General features: G+C 44.4%; 1 protein-coding gene across 2 annotated transcripts in view; it reads right to left on the bottom strand.

The window, feature by feature from the left end:
• Nucleotides 1–19,780, bottom strand: part of RTTN (rotatin) — a 978,768-nt gene that overhangs the window by 152,934 nt on the left and 806,054 nt on the right. For both annotated transcript variants that reach the window (XM_069219896.1, XM_069219897.1), the window contains exon 44: nucleotides 15,299–15,425. In XM_069219896.1, the coding sequence (XP_069075997.1) occupies nucleotides 15,299–15,425 (127 nt within the window). The remainder of the gene's footprint in view (nucleotides 1–15,298; nucleotides 15,426–19,780) is intronic.

Here is a 19,780-nt window from a genome sequence, read left to right as displayed (position 1 = left end):
AATGCACCTGAGGAGGTAGGGGCTTGGATGACCAAGCTCTCAGGGGTAGGGTGTTGGGTCATTAGGTGCAGACCTATGGCAGAGGGCAATTGTACTATTTACAGGAGCCCCTGTGCTGAGGTTGGACCAAGTCCCCAGCAGAACATCAATGAGGGCCTCACTGAAGGGCAATAGGGGTTCTGAGGAAGAAGCCCCAGACTGAAGCACCTGAGAGTCAGGAGGTTGGTCCTGACAGCCACAGAAGGCTGCTCGAGGCCCAGGACCTCGGCCGTACCACCACTGAGTAGGACCCCCCTCCTCCATAGCAAAGGTAAGGGGAGAAAGCATGCCAGCATCAGGGGAGGTATCTAGACCACTGGCTTTGCTCAAGTCCAGAGCCTAGTCCATGGGATCCGCCAGCTGGTATTCTAAAGGGTGCAGCAACCCCTCCGCACTCTCATCGTACACGTAAGAATAAGGATCAGAGTCGGCATTGAGCGACGCTGTTCTGGCTCCGTGTCAGAGTCGGCTTTCAGTATGGGATTGATGCCAACCGCGGGCCCAGGCGGTGTCAGGAGCATCAACATCTGCACTGGTGTCGGGGAAGGTAGCAGAGGCACAACCGACATCAGTGCGGATCCGGTAGCAAATACCTGGGCACCCTCCAGAACTGAGGCCCCCGCCACTGGCGCACACCCAGAGGGGGCCCGTGCTGACCCTGCCCAAATTTGAGGCGCAAGGCCTCATAATACTTACTAAGTCGGGCATGGGTGGCTTTGGCTCTCAGAAACTCAGGGAGGCGCAGAGCTGACCCAGAAGCAGGCTCCGAGGACAGAGGTCTAGAGCGTTGATGCTCCTTTTCCCACGTCAGCTGACTGAAGGGGTGAAGTTGAAAGACGTTTGCTCTTCTTTGACGACTTCTTACCCGAATGTCCTAGCGATTTTCAATAGGACGAGGGAGCGTGCAGGCTCCGCAAATGGTCTCATGACCTTCCCCTCGATCGAGACAAATGCAGTTTGGAGCTGTCATGAGCTTTAGGGATCGCTCCCTCAAAGCCTTCAGGTTCATGGCCCGGCACTCTGAACACGACTCCAGGTCGGGATCACGCTCCAATCACCAAAGACACACAAGATGCGGATCCATCACAGACATCATCTAGTGACAGGAGTCACAGGGCTTGAAGCCGGTCTTCCGTGATGACGTACTCTACACACCAGCAGGTCAAAAAAGCTTTGATAAAAGTATATAAAAAAATAAATTAAAAAAAAGCTGATCATGAGGCCAAAAATGGGCGCAGAATTGACTGACCCCGCACAGGGGTACTGCTCAAGAATAATCTGCAGATCCAGACTGCCCTGAGGACATTTTAAGTTAAGTAATCTGCAACCAGAAGCCTTTATCAGATAATTGCTCTATCTAACTCAAAATGAAACTGAAGGGAACAGGAAGCAGCGCATGTTTAGTTTGCCTTTGTAACACAAAGGTCCACTAATAAAATTCCTATCTGGAAAATATCAGATACATAACTTTGGGACGAAGTCCCTACATGCTATTACCCTTTAGATTACTGCTGACCACATCCACTCTCCCTGTTCATCCCCACAAGATATGTTTATGGTATTTCCATGGTTCTGCCTATGGCATACTTAACAGTTGACGTTATTTGTTTCACACTGCTTTGGAGCAAATATCTTCACTTCACTTCTGTTTACATAAGTCACAGCTGTAAATATTTATTGAAATATTTGTACTTAAAAGACAGTTAATAGCTGAAGGAAACCAAACCATGCTAGTCATACGGCTCTGACCTTCAGCACCCTTATTTGAAGGTGCTTTACACCTCTGGATTCCATAGCCTGTTGGGAAATTTGCCCTTGATTCCTGCCACAATTCCTCTCATTGAAACATACTCCCAAAATGAAGGTTTCTAGTAAACTGAAGAGAAACCTATACCAAGACAAACTGCTGAAATATTAGTTCAAGGGAGATCTGAGAATTCTTGGTCCTAGCTACTTTCCTGTCATCGAATTATGGAGTGTCCTTGACACTAAATCTGAGATATATTTTTAAACAGACTCCAACATTTTGATCAGCTGCCTTTAACATTCACCATTTTACAAATGCTGGGTCTCTGTGTGCTTTGTGTACAATATGTAGGTGCTGTTTTATATATCACTGTCTTGCTGATAAACAATCAATTTAAAACAATAGTCTGAAAGTTAAAACATTTCTGTAATATGTATGATGTTATATTTTCATTGATGCATCAGAACAATTAACACCTCAAAGTGTTTGGTACATGAATTTTATTTGCTTGCCTTAACATGAAGATACATTTACGTATCTTAAACCCAACAACTTTACAATTTATATACAGAACCACTACGCGAAGTGTGTGAGGGAACGCAATCACAATCCACCAGTAGGCTGATTATAAACAAGTTTACTTGAAAATCATCATCTCACTACCTTAACATTTTTCCCTTCCGTCTGATCTAGTAAATATTCTTTCCTAAATGACAGAAAAGTTCCTCCAACTCAATCATCAAAAAACTGATTTGATACTTTTTTCTCTGAAACACAAAAATACCTTCTCTACAGAAATGACAAAACAAATGAATATTGCTAATTTCCCGCCACGTCTCTCAAATCAGTAGCCTTGCTTGGGATAATTCTTAACCTCTTGCATTCAATGATTTCTCATATAAATAAAATAACCTAAGCAGCAAACCCTCATCTAATGACTCTGAAAAAAATGCCTCATTTCTACCATCTATCTCCTAATATGTGCAACTATGTCTGGATTTTGGTAAGCTGCTCTAGTATGCATTGTTCAATCTTTCCTCAATTCACTCAAAACTCTTTGAAGCAAGATTAAAGGGTAAACTGGGATGCCAAGTGCAAAAAAGCAGCCCGCCTTAGCTGACTATCCCACGTCTCCAATCTCCACAAATTATCAGGTGGCATGAGAGTTCTTGTTAGCAAAAGCAACTTTCTGTTTGAAATCCCAAGCTTAAAAACAATACACATCTGCTGTCAATGCTACTGAGGTGCTGCAACTCTACTATGGAATTCTGTTCCAGCAGACCTCAAGAGTGAAGCTCCCTTACTGTCCTTTCAACAGCTGTTAAATAATCATCTCTTCAGACTTCATCTAACTCAAAAAGCTCTTGTCACACCAGTTTACTTTCTCCACCGGCTACTTTCTTAGCTTTAGCGCTGTTTTTTTCCCTTTGAAGATTTACCTTGGTCTTCTCTTATTTACACCCTGCCATTCACTTCGGATCTATTTTTAGTATCTCTGCTTCCCTTTCAAAAGTGCCCTCCTCCACATGCGTTTTAATCTCTCTTATGAATGCTAGGCCACCTGTCCTGCACCCCCCACTAAGCTAATGTCCACCTGATCATATCTTCTTTCTCAGTGCTCCCCCTTTTGTAAATCTCTACAGAAAGATTGGAACGTATTTATTTATTGTTGTTTAAACAACTCATCTCATTTGCCTATGCTCTTCTATTTCAATGTAATATGAAATTAAATGTAAAAACAAAGCGACTCAAACTATTCGGTGAATCAGCATTGTATTAAACTGTTACATGGAGGCCAGTCCTGTGACTGGCAGGGTGCAAAAAAGGAGGCAAAATGTGTTACTGTGGACTTGCGGTACTCTTGAGGGAGTAACAAGTTACTTCTGAGGGAGTATTCAGGGGAAACAAAACGACAAATGATGCCTGTGAGGTGCTGGTCCCGTGGGACTGGGACCAATCCTGCAAAACGGAGCACTGTGATTGGCTGGCCACAACATGATGAGAAATTTCATAGCAGCCATATTAGGGATCAGCCCCTTTGTCCTGAAAACTAAAATAAAACAAAATATAAGAGACAGGGTTAGAGTAAACCTGACCCTCATGGGGGTCCTAGAGGACCACTTCTCCCCATGCAGGTGAACAAAAGAACGTGAATAAAAGATTCAGTCTACCTGGTTCCGCAATGGAAAATAAAAGGGCAATGATCTTATCAGTGAACTATATCAGATATGTAAGAGCCATTCTGTAGCCCCATGGCTAGACTGTCGAAAATTTGCTCTTCAATGTATGTAGCACTAGAAGACGCTTGTGGAAATGCCAATCTTTTCAATATAAATGTCAATCTGGAAACCACAGAAACATGGTTGAGGCCTTTGGTCCACACATACTTCTTGCCATTTCTTATTTCGAATTTGATTATCCAATTGAATCCTGTCAAAGCTTAAAGTTTAAGTGTCAAAGAATGCATGTGTGATATCTTGGGAGGTCGGTAGTGCCCGATCCCCTACATCCCTTCACCATGACAGTCTATAAAAGATTTTTTTGGGATGGGGGAGCAGTTGAGGAAGGAATCTGAGGCTGGAATGAGCAGGAGGTTTATCCATTAAAAACACCATTGTCAGAATTCCTTTCAGAAGGTCACAGGGCACTCAGAGGTTACTGGGCCCAACCATTATGGTTCTGGGCTTTTACTCGGGATGTCCCAGGGCCTGACCTACTATCCAACTATGGTAAGTTACTGCGGATGCTTCGGCCCTTGTTATCTGGCAGTAACTTCTATGGCAGCAACACCTGACATAATGGGTTGCCCCAATGGTGAGACACTGGTCTTGCTGTCACCTCACGGCATACTTTCCCCAGCTATCTTCACAGCTGCCCTCTCCTGTCATATAGGGGTCGCCGAAATGAATCTGCACACGGGCTACGACCTGATCCACGCAGCACCCATCTTGTACAAGGAGTCCACTCGCCAGTACTCCCTACTGGACTTCGCTCCCTCCAGTGCTCTTCTCTTACTCTCAAGGCACACTGGTCTTGTCAAACAGGCAGACGCTAGTGCTCTAGGCTCAAGAGCAGGTAGTCATGGTTTTCCAGGGTGATGTTCCCTGACCCAGCAGGGAGCCTAGCAGACCTCAGCCCCAGGAAATAGTGTTGCAGAGCTTCCCCTTCTAACACAGCCTGTGGGCTACTTGGTAGATTACAATTTTACAGGTCTCAACCTTCTTATAGTCCATTTCCAGACACCAAATGTGATTTTGAGTCTTGGTCTTCTGGGTTTTATGTTGGGGCTCTGCTTCTTTTGAAGCATATACTTCTCCCCTCCCTCTTTTGTCTGTCACAGCAAGAGAGCCTCTAAAGCTAATAGTCCCACAACAAAGGACATGGGAGTGACTAGAGTTAATACCTGGAAGCCAGCCACACTGCTAGTTGAATCAAAAGAAAAATCACGGGCTTGCATTCCAACTCTTTATGACTTCCTTATCAGCCTCATCTCCTTCCTGAGATGTGTCCAGGCCCCTTACTTGTGATGTCTCACTGATTAAAAGAGTACCCTTTGAAGTGTACAGGGTTAGTCTGAGTCTCCATCTCTTTCTCCTCCGTCTCCCTCCCTCCATTCTCCAGTATGTTCCACCAAGCTCACAGGAATGCAACAATACACATTTGGTGGGGTGGTCCTCTACATCCTCATGTTATCACTAGGCAAGCAGGGGCTTTCCAAAATGGAACCCAGGGTCCTCCATGTAAAATACCATTACAGTCACACTTGCACTCAGTATGTACACAGCACACATAATGTCTGGTACTGTTATCTCCATGTATGGGGCCACTGCAGGCCCACATTCAGCAAACACATCCACTCTGCGCTCACTGCTCAGTACTGTAGCCTTTTAGCTTTGTGAACGTTTGATTTGTTCTGCAATCCATCCATCATCTGTTCTTTTTACTTTTGTTGCCCTAATTGGGAAGGGTATGCCCAGACAAGGGTCTCGTGCTTTATGTGCCACTGGATTCCAGCTGGAACGGCTGATGAGGGCTGATACCCCAATACTGGTCCCAGGATTCTCTTTTGCGGTCCAGAAAGGACATGGTCTGGCAGTTTGAGTTGAACTGTTCCCACCGGAAGCAGGGTCAAGACTGAGTTGCATATGGCTGGGTCCAAACTTCAGTGGTGGTGAGTAGAAGAAAGATGGATTAAAGCCAGATCAGTGACTATTGGTGAATGTTTGATTTGTTTGTCATTCTTTCCATCATCTGTTCTTTTTGCCTTTCTGCATTGTGGCACTTGCAGGTACACATAGAGCCAGCACACACATTCAGCATGTGGGGCTGCACAACACTATACCCTTCATTTACTGTACTCCTCAAAGGTACACATGCCCCCAATTACATGCACTCACACTGCTCTATCCTTCTACTGTACAGTTCCCAGAAACACACACAACCAGTGCATTCTCTACTCTTACATTGCACAGGACTTCAAATATAACTGATGCAGGCCAATGGTGAGTTAGGCAAGCAGTAGTGGAACTTTAAAAAGTTGAAGCCTCACTCCAGTGACAAAGGTTAAAAAATACCTGTTAACTTCTACTGATCACTACATGGTATGCTGACACCACCATGCTCGTGCTACTTAAATCCTGTTGAACATAGTAAGCTTCCACCACTGAACATAGCACTTTAAGCACCCCTCCAGGTCCAACAAGACAACAATCCTTGAGAAAAGTGTATGCGATGGTGCACACACATGAGCTGTGTTTGCCTATGACAACAGAAATGAGCATAAGGGGTCCAGACAACAGTACACCTGGGCAGGGGTAGTCATCCATTACGATACAGAAGACTTTTCCGTCCCAACAAATTTTGTAGGAAAGCACCTTTTTTTGGTGTGGTTAGCTCCCACTTTTTGCCTGATAACTGGTGTAATTTTGACTGAAAGTGCATTTGGTTCCTGCTTATCAGTTCCCCAGTGCCAGATCTCTTTCCCAAAACTGCACAGCTGTTTCCCCAATTATCAAAACCTTTAGTACCCTCTGTAAGTCCTTCATAAATGATGCCCCTGGTACCTACGGTCTGGGGTTACTAAAGAGGGTTCCCTAAGGGCTGCAGCACAAATTGTGCCACCCTAAATGACCCCTCACCAAGCACATGACATTCCACCATTGCAGGCAGCGTGTCTTGGTGCAGACAAAAGTGAAAACACGACATGGCACACAGCCTGTGTGCCATGCTCCTAACACTGCATTTAATATATGCAAGTCAGCAGGCCATACAGTCCTAAGGCAGGGTGCATTATATTACATAGAAGCTACATGATGCCTTCACTGAAGATAGGGATAATTGGTATAAAACATAATTGGTATAAAACATCTGGTATTAGTGAACCCACACTGATGTCTATGCTGGATTTACCAATAAACGCACCCAGAGGACACCTTAGAGGTGATCCCTGAAAATGTACCAGTTATGAATGTGTTGACTGACTGTTCCTGATCAGTTCAGCCGCGTTTTCGACCCCCTAAGGTGAGAGCCAGTGCTCTTGGAGGCCAGAGACAACAGCTTGAAGTGGGCGGGGGTGTTGACACCTCCACCAGGCACAATGGACATTCCAGGGTGGGAAGTTTCAAAGGCCTAGCTGCCTTTGTAATGCTAGACCAGTCTCTCCAGAGGATGAAGATGACCAACTCCTCTTTCCTGACCCCACTTCTTAGTGGCATGACAGGCGGGAAAATTTGTTAGATTAGGAGGTGTGCCCACATCCTGCCAGTCCCACCCATAAGGTGGGTGAGTTGAAGTGGACACTTTTTAATTCCTCCATCTTGTTTTGAATGGAGTTAGATTTTTAGGGTCAAGGTTATGCCGCCTTTCCCATGGAAGTGGTCATTAAGAGAGTGTAGTCACCCTAAAGGTGGGCAATCCATTGGCTGCCACCTGGCACTCCCTGTAGCGCCCCTAAATTAAGTATTTAGGTGGCACCCCTGAATCCAAGAACTCTGATCCTGATGACCTTAGAAGCTCAAGGACACTGATAAGTCGCACCCTCAGAAGAGGACATAAGAAGCAGCTGACCTGGTACCAACCTCACCGGCCTGTGTGCAACCCTCGAAGGACTCTGCACCAAAAGACAGCTCATCCTGCAGCTGAGCCACCAGAAACCCAGGAGGACTGCTAGCCTTCGAAAAAGACTCAAGATCTCGGTGAGCAGTGGACTTGCTCCCCCAACCAAGTCACTATTGCACACACCATCACTGACCCAAGTGGGAGTAGAGCTCTGTGCCAACAAGGATCCCCAGTTCACCAGAGCCCGAGTGTGTCGTGGTCTCACCCCTCCAGGAGTCCCCAAAGTCGCCTGCATGCAGGCCCCCCCCTTTCTTCCGCAGCCTCTGCGGTGATAGAAACCTGAAGCATCCACTGCACTCGTCACCTGCGACCAGACCTGAAGTAGGACCCTGGTGTCAACGACGTCCTCCAGCTCTCCTGAATTCTAATCAACTGTGGTTACAACTCTCCTGGACTTCGACAATGTTGGCAGCCTCAGGCCACAGGACCCCTCAACAGAGTGCTTCCAGACAGAGAAACCAGACATCAAAGGACACCATTGCATCCGTCACCCCCTGGCCTTGGAGAAGAGGACCAAAAGTGCACCTATGTCCCCTCAAGCAGCCAACGTTTGTTACCTCCCTGATGGTTTTTCCCAACTGGCCTCCTAGCCAGAGTCTGCAGCCTATTTACACAGACACAAATCCCCATTGAGGTATACTGAGCACCTGACGCCATACTACACATCTGCACCCGCCCACCACAGTGTCGCCTGGAGTGACTTGTTGGTGCGGCCCTGACCCTTGCCGAATACTTACCTTAATTTTTGGAGATTTGTCTCCTACATCATCGTAAAGTATGTTTCCTGAACTGTTTTACTCTCATAGGTTAACATTGAAAAACTCAAAAACTGCACCAAGTGTCCACTTTTGCAACTGAAAAGTACTTCTGCTTTAAAACGTGCTTACCTCGTAACAAAGTTCTTGGATTCAAAATATACCTATAAAGAAGTTGTATTTTTCCACAGTGGTCTCGAATTTATTCTTTGAGTGTGCTTCTCATTTATTGCCTCTGTGATTATAAAAAATGCTTAGCACTGATAAGCCTAACTGCTCACCCTCACTACCACAAAATAGAGCGTTAGTACTATCTACCTTTGCCTCTGCACACCAAACGGGGATACATTGGACTCTCTGCACGGTGTACTTCTTTTTAGTGCACCATATAGAGAGACAGTTTCCTACAACTATTATTTGACCAATTAGAAAGGGGCGACCATGATGCCTGCTCTCTGCTGGTGCTGACTTCGGCTTTTTGTGTAGTGTTTATTAGAGAGCTCAATAGGTTCCTCTGGAGATGAAAATAAACAACTCTTCTGACTTTGTACCAGACCCATGACATTACCAATAGTGACATTTTCACTGGTCTAGGTCAAAAAACAAACAAATGTGCTGTTGGCAAGGACCGCTCAGGGCAACATTTCTTTGGTCATAACATCAGCAACTACTTTGGAGATTTGCAGTGCGGTTGCTGAACAATGGAGCAGATGTCGCATGTTATCAAAACACATGCTTCACAAAATTGTAAAAGAAATATCAATGCAAGCTTATTTAAACGATCATCCATTTTATTTTGCTGGATAACATTTTTACCTTGCTTCTGCTGCTCAGATTTATTTGTAAATGAATTGTATCTAATCTTGAAACAAACTGAAGCTTTAGCAAGGGCTCACATGTCCTCGGAAAGAGGCATTTTTAACGAATAGTCAACTATGGCTTAGCGATTTAGGCACATGTTCCCTTACAATCAGAAAATGAACAAGCATTTGCAATGCAATGAGTCTCGCATTTACTCGAGTTAGAGCTATTATTGTTGTAAACTCCTAACTGGACTTTTCTTGCCACATAAATTGAAAATGAAAAGTAATAGTTTCAAATAAGCGAGCTGATTCAAAGAGCCACGGCATCAGTGTAAAGCAGCACACAAAAGGAAAAAGAAGTTTGCTCGCAGTCCAATGTATCACCAAAAGTGCAATCAGCCATGTAACAGGGGCGATGTCCAAGGCAGCAACTAAACCGCTCCAAGGAGGGACAAACGTAAAGCATTTACCAACTAAAATAAAGGATTTTTGAAGGGCAAGCCCATGAACGAGTGATAGTGATCGGCGTGCGTAGTTAAAAGACCAGATACATACCAACACGTCGGAAAAGCAGCGCTGCCAAAGAGCTCTTGTTTTTCAACATTGTTCTCATAGACTTGTTTTGGGAACCCAGTCCCTTTAAGATCCCGCTATGCACTGGAGTACTTGGCAATTCCATTCCCACAGACAAACTCGGACTCCCATTCCATTGTTCTTCTTCAGAGGGGGCCTAGTGGAGGGATAAGCAGTGTTCAGCATCCTTGGGCTCTGCTGCAGAAGCCTTGGCTCCTACAGTGTACAAGGTGGCTCTATAAGCCGACTCGAGTCATACTTCAGTCACAGAATATGCAAGATACTCCTAGTGTTCTACCGAATTGTTCTGAATTTTTAAAGGCCCATTAGATCCTGTTGTAAACAAACTACATAACAGAATTGAAAAAATACAAAAGTCCCCAAAGAATTTTGAAGCAGGTGACCCCATTACATTTATCTTTGGCCAGGTATCTCCTGTGGCTTCTGTTTTGGGCAACCATTTGATGAGCCTCCAATCCCTAATTAATTACCAAACTTGATGTTAGGCAATGTATGCTAGCCCTTGCTGAACCCTGAGAGGGAAGGGCCCACTTGATCTTCCCTACCTTTGGCCTAGAGGAGTAGCCACCTAAGCCCCCTCACACCTAACCCTGGCTGATGATAGCTGATAAATAGCTGATGTAGTGTTAGGTGTACTTGGGGTGTTGCCTGCTAACCTCTTAATCTAAACTGTGTTCCAGAGGCTTGAAGTTGACAGGGGCCCAATAACTTTCTTTTTTTTTAACTAAATATAATACTTGCAGACATATATGTCCAGCTACGGCTGTTGTGATCCTTCACAAGCATTAGTGTGTAGAATTATGTAAACAGCTTTGTGAGCAAGCAGAGGGATCAGGAAGGTGGAACAAACCCCTCCATTATGGCGGCCCACCGCTCCACCACTGCTACTCCACTCCTCTCAATATAATTGAGCACCACAGCCCAGCTCTCCATCACCATAAACCAGAGGGAACTGTAACCCAATGTCCAGGAAAGCAGCCTCTCAGGAGGCACGATTGCCCCTACCCATTACAGCTTCACTGGTAGTCTAAGGTCCAAACACACCATCCAAACTCTGCAGCCATCAACCCAGACCCACACTGCAGGGGAGCAGCTGCAAGAGAGTATAGCTGGAGTGTAGGGGGAAAACAGCCCTTAAAATATGTTTCCTTGGACCCTTGCTACACAACTATTTGCCAACTTTCCGTCTTTTATTTAAAAAAAATGCCCTAGCTAGTAAGTAAAGAATGCATGGATTCACACATCCCACTTAACAATCACCTCGCTAATAGAGGAAATGGGAAAAAAGTTATTGTACACATTATTGTGGGCGGAGTCACTAACTATTCACAAAAAAAAATGAGATACCATATGCACGATAGGACAGGAAGCCTACAGACATCTGCGCTGTGTGACCTTGTCCCGTCCTGGAATGACCAAAAACATCCTTCTGCCTCATGTACGGTATGAAAGCAAACCTACTGACCTCTGTAAAGTATGACCTGAACCCTGACCTGAGTACAACAATACTGAAAACCTTAATCTAAATGCAGAAAAGGCGAATCATGATGACAAATTACTCCAATACAAAGTGAGTTCATATGCTGTATCCTTGATACAGTCTAAAATTTAGCGGCCAATTATCAGTGGATTTATGGCACGCAATCCACCAAACTTTTCTAATTACTTTGACATTACAGTATAGGCTCAAGAAACTATTTTTTCAAAAGCACTCCTTGAAAGCTCGACACAATGGTGCACGTCCTGACATGAACAGAAATATAGATTTTAGGTCACTATAGTAAGTGGCCCAAAGTCTGGATTAGAAGTTTAGGTATAACATGGATATCCCAATGAACAAAACTGTGCTCAAACCACACTGATCTATGAAATGCACAAACCTACTAACAAAATGAAGAATGACACCCAGGAAGACAACGCGCGCACGTAGAATAAACATCCTCATTTTCAATGAAAAAGAAGAGCTTTTTTCCAGAGCTTTAATTTTCTCTTAAGGTGAGCTGACACGTCAACATATAGAGTATTTGACGCAGAACCTAAACTCGCAGAAAGTGCACATTGGAAAGCAGGGAAGCGAACGCACCTCGAAGCAGTCCATGTCACCTCATGAACAAGTTTTAGGATCTGGAAGGTACCCGTGTCGCTTGCTCACTCAGTCAGAGGCCTCTCGGCTGACACTGCCAACGAGAAAGGAACTGTGATAGAGGAAGGGGGAGATCTGCGGAAAAATTCAGCATGGTTAGCCTAAGATGCCAAAGAAAATCCAACAGGGAACAGGCAACTGGATTTGACACTCTGCAGCAGAACCCAAAATCAAATTAACCGATTGCAGACGCTGTTTCGCGAGAGAAAAACTGTAGAGCTGGAGTACGAATGAACCAAAAACATAAAAAAGGAAGCCCACAGCAGCTCATAAAGATACTTCGACTATGTCCGACAATTTCAAGTAACAGGGAGGTCACGTAACTGTAAAAAAAAAAAAAACAAGCATTTAAAATGCAGTAGGGTCTCACATTTGACGGAGTTACAGCTGTTCGCAGTTGTAAACTCCCAACCGGATTTTTCTTCCATTAAAAGAAAAAAACAGCACGATTGCGCTGCTATAGTTCACACGTAATAATACCTATCAACAGAGAAAAAGTAGTCCACAAAGGGCAGCGAGCCTCGCATGTTTTCTGTACTTGGTCACTGCGCTCGAGGAGGGCTAACCACCGGAAAAGGCATGACCTTCTGCTAATCAAAAGAAGTGAATTCTAACAGGCAACCCAACTTGCCAATGAAAGACACTGACGTGACGTCAACGGGGCTCCGAGCCCTTTTCTGATACCTAAAGCGTCTCGCTATCAATACGCATGCGAGAGCGCATGCGACGCAGACTCGACCCTAAAAAGCACAAAGAAATGGTGGCGCTGCTAAGATGAAACTATGATGCAGAATTTAACACCTTGACAAAGGGAAAGATTAAAAAGCATGCACATCTATGAAAACAAACAGTATAGGCGAACTAGTTCCGAACTCTTACCTTATTACAAACACAGCCTCGACGTTTGCCAGAACTACCTCAGGACAACAGAATCAATGAGACAAGGTACAAGTAAAGTAACGTAAAGTTTACTTTTTAAACTAATCTCTTATTTTCATTTCACTGCCTGCAGCCTTCACTAGTAAGCCATGCTTTTAGGTTTGATATGTACGGTGCTTGCACCATTTGTGGTTCACATCTTGTACTCTATACTTTTAATAAGATTTGAGTCAGCCTCCCTCAGCAACTGTTTTCTTTTGCTCCAGAAACTTAAGTCATTGATTTGTGACACAGTCAATCACATCGAGGATCATCCCATAGTAGTATTTAAACCTGATTATTCAGTTTATATATGTGTTTCTTGGGTGTGTTCTTCCACCCCTATTGGAATGCACAAGGAACTATTATGTGCTGTGGTCCTCCAGCTGTGGAACAGCACTGGCAGAAATAGCTGAAACATGTATGCTACAGCACAAAAGCACCCCTTTTTCTGCAACATCCATTTCTCAAATGCTTTTGTCTACACCTGCTACCTATAATTCAAAAGTGCCTTGACAAAGTCATGGAATACTACCAGCAACATTTTATCATGCTGAGATAACCACTTTCTGTTCTGAAAGTACTACTATTACTAATCAATGAGAAACTATAGATAGAAACAATAGTTCTTGCTGCCACTCATTGTAGGGAGGTGCTGTTGCCACTGACTGTGTATGCCATTACTTGTAACAGGTATTGTACTCACACAGCAACGTAAAATATGACAGCTTGACTCAGTTACAACAAAGACGCAAGACAATTCTACTTCTTGATGTGAAATATACCTCTATTTAATATGTAGATATTTTAAGGCAGCCTATGTGTACATTCCTTCTTATTTTTTTAGCTTTTCTTCAATCTCCCCGACTGCAGCTGTCAAAATAAGCGTGAGTTTAACAGTGAAAATAGAGTGGACGATGTGTTGTGCTACCTCCAAGTGGTTTTTAACATTACTCTTCTCTCTCCACCTAACCACCTACCATGTTGGCTGTACGGTTATATATAGCCTTTACATCTTCCTGGCCATGCACCTCAACGTCAAAGCAACTATTTTAGACGCCTTTCCTATTTGCTATGTCTTGTACCACCAAGAAACTAGCTGATATTGTCTTATTGTTCATCCATGGTTGGGGCAAATGTAACTGTTGCTGAGCTTGCTGTTTATATAGGCTAGTAGTAGTTTTTTCGTAGTCTTGCCTCCAAGTATTGAAATATTCATGTTGCTACTCATATTCACATGGCGGGCATGGCTGTCTGCCATGCCTGCCAACTCCACCCATCAACTCCCATGCAGAAAGTCTCCACTCTTAGTCTACATTGCGCAAAGGGGTGAAGGAAATATGCTGGTGCACAACAAGCCCGTATATGGCTAAAAAACTGTTAGCATCACTTATACTTAAGCCTTTCTGCTTACGTGGAGGCTTTACATCCTTCTCTCACTTCTGGTGGTGATATAAATTTGCAGGAGTGAAATAAACAGACCAGCCTGCAAAAACACATGGAGAGGGAAAGGAGGTTCTCTCTCTGGTAGTACAACTAACATCTGAAAGGCTGAGTGTCCGTCATTATGTCCTAAATATAATTAATGGTGAAGTCTCGACAAGCCATGCAAGCTATGCTCGAATTTCCCACACTAACGAATTAAGTCAACTACCTCTACTGGAACCGACAAAAGTGAGGGAAACATAAAATAGGGCAACTTTTCTCAAAGCCATTTTACTTAAAGTTCCCTTGAAGTGCTAGTCCAGGTCAGGAGGGAGATTAAAGAGTGGAGCACAAGCAACAGAAAACCGGACCGCATCACCCAAACCTTCAAGATAATTATGTCACCATACAATTAAGAATTAACAGCCATTAGTTTGAAGCAGAATTATTTTAAAGGGTTTGCTTAAAATATACGTGAAAGAAAGTTGTTAAAAATGCTCCGTATTAACTCTCCTTCCCTTGAAGCGGAGAATAGTTCACAGAAAAGAAGTATCACCATTGAGCAGACAAGCGCATAGTCAAATTCCAGACCCTGAAATATTTTATCTCACCAGTTGTGCTTACAGTAATGTTCCTTTTCATTCAGCAATTATATCTATTTTTTTTTTTTTGCATACTCCACTTTCCTTACTGATACGCTGAGATTCGCAATGTAAATATATACATTCATCAGCAAATAAAGCAAAATCTGCCATACCTGCTGGATAGTCAGCTGTATAGACACAAAGCAAATGCAGAACTGCTTGCATCAGTGGATCATCCATCAAAATCCATGGCCAAAGAGAATGCAGTACTGGAACAAGATGAGCTTCTAAGGCTGCAGCCTGTGGCCAAAGACAAGGTGTGCGGTTAGATGCAGAGAAAAACATCCAACAGTACCTGAAGAATAGGTTATAAAATTTACCGACTCAAGTACGAGACACACAACGTTCCTAACTTTCAAAACTGTGATGCATTCACCATAAAACATTACGGTTTTCTAAATTTAGTTGCACAGGCCTGGGTATCATAACTTATCGCAGTTGCTCTACAATATTGCAGGAAATCTACCGGAATATCATTGGGATAAATGTGAAATTTAACATTTCGTTTTTTATTCTCTTAACAGGGAGAGCATTTTCGCTCTTTCATAACCCCGCCTTAGAAACAGTAGGGTTTCAAACGTTTGCTCACACTTAAAGACCCACGTATGCATTGGATGTCAAGGGTCAAGAACAGCAATAGCATTGTTAAAAAAAAAAAAATTGAGACTTTAAAGAAGTGCAAGTCATATACTCTGTATATTTCCGAACACTCCTCTACGAACATTGTCACTTAGGGCCATATGTACGTAAGCTTTTCCCCATAGACACAGAATGGGTAAAATCCTTTCGTACATCTGGCCCTTAGCCCCTAGAATCACTTAACGACTGCAAAATAGCTGCACATCTTGCCCGGTGCCCCCTTCTAGATCCTCGCTTTGTCAATCTGAGTCAGGATTTTACGTGGGCAGGTATGTATACTTTAAACCCATTTGCTAACAAAACTGCCTGAATTAGGCCCCAAGCTCCATTCAGTATTGGAATGACAATAATATAACGCTCAAAAGATGACTATCCCACAATAGATGAAAGCTTAAGCTTCAATTCAAAGTTATTTCATTATTTTCTTGGAACCTATTCCTGCAAATTCTGCCCGTCTTAAAATCAGGCTGTTAAAAGTAGGGTCTGTCCTAGTTCACGTAGTTCCGGCTAGCGTAATCACGCAGAACAGTCTTAAAATTCTGTAAGATTATGCGAAATTAAGGAAGAAGAATAATTCTGTGTTTAGCGCTATATTCTTGGTTAGAAAATGTCTCGGTGCATTTTGTGTTAAGAAGTAGCGCTAAATGCAAAAGAACATGAATAGCAGTGTAAGCAGCCGCTCGTGCTTACTAAATGTGCACTTAGGGTACAATTTTCCCTCAATTTACTCGCAGCATTTAGCTCTAATCTCCTTAGAGCACAATGCACCTTTGCATTCAAGATGGATGAAAGGATGCATTTTGCATTTAAAAAGTTCTAAACGCAAAAGATAATAAATAGCAGCATGAGCAACCACGGGCTCTTGCCTTTGGATGTCTTCCTCCAAATTACTCTTAACTACACAAGTGGGTGTAGTCATGTTAGCAGTAATTCTGCATCAAAAAGTAAAGCATAATTACTGAAATTACTCCACCGTATTTAAAATTAATTCTAGGCTTAGTTAAATATTCCATACAAATGTCCTACGCTCCAAGCAGCACAATTGAGTTGATTAGACATTTTATGTTGCTTGGCCAGTTTTTGCTACTATGAACTAAAAGGAGAACAGGAGAACTTATTAAACAAAGTGCATCCAAATGGAGTTGCACTAAAGGCCTGATTTAGAGCTTGGAGAATGGGTTAGTCTGTCAAAATGTTACAGATATCCCGTCTGCATTATAACAAGTGCCATGGGATATAACACACTTCAGACAAGGAGGACGACCTATCCATGATGTTTGCAAGTTCTTAGATCATATTTTTCGGTAAATCCGAACAACGCTCATGAGAGGCTTACCCTCCCACAGTATCTTCAGTAATTGTTCTCTAGAGTACGCAGCAATTGGTGGCCTTTCTAGGCCACCTCTGCCGCTCCAGCAGCATGCATCCACGCATTCATGGCCCTTGTGTACCATCTCCCATGTAGAGAATGACTAGAACACTAATTTGTGCGACCGTGAGGAGCTTCAAAGGCCTTGCTGCCTTTGTAATGCGACCCAGGTCTCTCCAAAAGGTGGAGATGACCAACCCCCTCACCCTGACTCCACTTTAGGTAGCAGCACAAGCGGGAACATTTGTTAAATTAGGAGGAGTGCCGACTTCATGCCAGTCTCATCCCTAAAGTGAACGAGCTGAAGTGGACACTACTTTTCAAATTCCTCCATCTTGTTTGGAAGGAATTAGGCTACTAGGGTTAGGGTTATGCCCACTTCCAAGTGAAAGCGGTCATAAGAGGAGTGTAGTCACCCTAAAGGTAGTCAGCCCATTGGCTACCGCCTTGCACTCCCTGTAAAACCCCTAAATTGAGTATTTAGGTGGCACCCCTGAACCCTAGAACTCAGATTTCGACCACCTAAGACCAGGACAAAAAAAGAGTTGCACCCGCAGAAGAGGAAAGGAAGAAGCAGCTAACCACGCTGGACTGCCTGCTGACCTCAAGCAACTTTGCCCAAAAAGCCAACTGGTTCAGCCTTCAACTTAGACACAAGTCTACAGTGAGCAGTGTGTTTGACTGTTTTCACTGGGATCCACCTAACCAGGGCCCCAGTGACTATGCTAGCTCACCCTTTAAACATGGTTACTTGAACCACTTACACCCCACATTTGGCATACTGATGCCCCATGTAAGTCCCTAGTATATGGTACCCAGGGCATTGGGGTACCAGGAGATCCCCCATGGGCTGCAGCATGTATTAGGCAACCCACGGGGAGCCCATGCAAGTCTGCCATTGCAGCCTGCGTGAAAGGGTGCACTGCACCAGGTCACTGTAAGTCACCCCTATAGCAGGACCCCCTAGCCCAGAGGACAGGGTGCAAGTACCTGTGTGTGAGGGCACCCCTGCACTGGATGAGGTGCCCCCATGAACTCCATTTACATTTTTCTGGACTTTATGAGTGCGGGACGCCATTTGTACTGGGCATAGGTCACTATTTAGGGTCTTTCTATTGGGTGGGTCCTCAGATTCAGCTTGCAAGATTACAGCAGGACTCCTCTGCAACCGTACTTCGACTTTTAGCCACTGGAACAGCAACTGAAACCTCCAGGAACCGACAATCTGCATCCACGATGAAGACTCTACTTGCAACATTGTTTCCACAAGCTCTTTCCACCTTTTGCAACATGTCCCTGCCTATGCATCCTCTGAGGGTGGCAAGTCTTCAGTCTGCAAGAGAAGGAAGAAAGAAGCTCCCTTGGAGTGAAGGAGTCACTCCCCTGCATTCGCAGGCACAAACTGCAACGACAACCGGCTGTGTGGATCTCTTCTCATCCTGAGCTGCGTGGATCCTGCATTACTGGTGGTGGTCTGGAGTAGTCCTCTGTCCTCTCTGCCAGCTGTCCAACTTTGGTGGAGGTAAGCCTTTTCCTTCCCATGCAGGACAGAACCCCCATGCACTGCGTCTCTTACAGCTGCCAAAGCATGTTTGCATCTCCTCAAAGGGATCTTCAGGCTCTGTGTAGCCCAGGCCCCAGCACTCCTCCCTGCAATGCACAGCCCTCTGTGTGCTTCTCCTGTGGCATGGGACCCTTGTCCAGTAGTGCTGAGTGGGCTCCTCTGTGACTCCTGGTTCCGCGTCCAGTGAGTCTCTTGCGAGGGTGTAGGAAAGTACCATCTTGCCTGGCATGTTACCCCCATTTTTACATGTATGTCAGTTTGTTTTTGCCTGTCTCACTAGGATCCTGCCAGCCAGGACCCAGGTGCTCATAGTTTGTGGCCTGAATGTGTGTACCTGTGTAGTGACTAACTGTGTCACTGGGGCTCTGCTAACCAGAACCTCAGTGCTTATGCTCTCTCTGCCTTTAAAATTGTCACTATAGGCTAGTGACCATTTTCACCAATTCTAATTGGCACACTGGAACACCCTTATAAGTCCCTGGTATATGGTACCGAGGTACCCAGGGTATTGGGGTTCCAGGTGATCCCTATGGGCTGCAGCATTTCTTTTGCCACCCATTGGGAGCTCAGACAAATCTTACACAGGACTGTCACTGCAGCCTGAGTGAAATAACGCATACGTTATTTCACAGCCATTTTACACTGCACTTAAGTAACTTATAAGTCACCTATATGTCTAACCTTCACTTGCTGAAGGTTAGGTGCAAAGTTACTAAGTGTGAGGGCGCCCTTGCACTAGCAAAGGTGCCCTCACATAGTTCAGGGCAATCTCCCAAGACTTTGTTAGTGCGGGGACACCATTACACACGTGCACTACATATACGTCAATACCTATATGTAGCTTCACAATGAGAACTCCGAATATGGCCATGTAACATGTCTAAGATCATGGAATGGTCCCCCATGCCAAATCTGGTATTGGGGTGCCAATCCCATGCATCCCTGGGGCTCCACTATGGACCCCGGGTACTGCCAAACTAGCTCTCTGGGGTTTTCTCTGCAGCTACTGCTGCTGCCACCCCA

Source organism: Pleurodeles waltl, chromosome 2_2 (genome assembly GCF_031143425.1).
Source record: "Pleurodeles waltl isolate 20211129_DDA chromosome 2_2, aPleWal1.hap1.20221129, whole genome shotgun sequence".
Classification (NCBI taxonomy): Eukaryota; Metazoa; Chordata; class Amphibia; order Caudata; family Salamandridae; genus Pleurodeles; species Pleurodeles waltl.
Note: the sequence above shows the minus strand (reverse complement) of the source record. Positions and strands in the feature narration are given on the sequence as shown.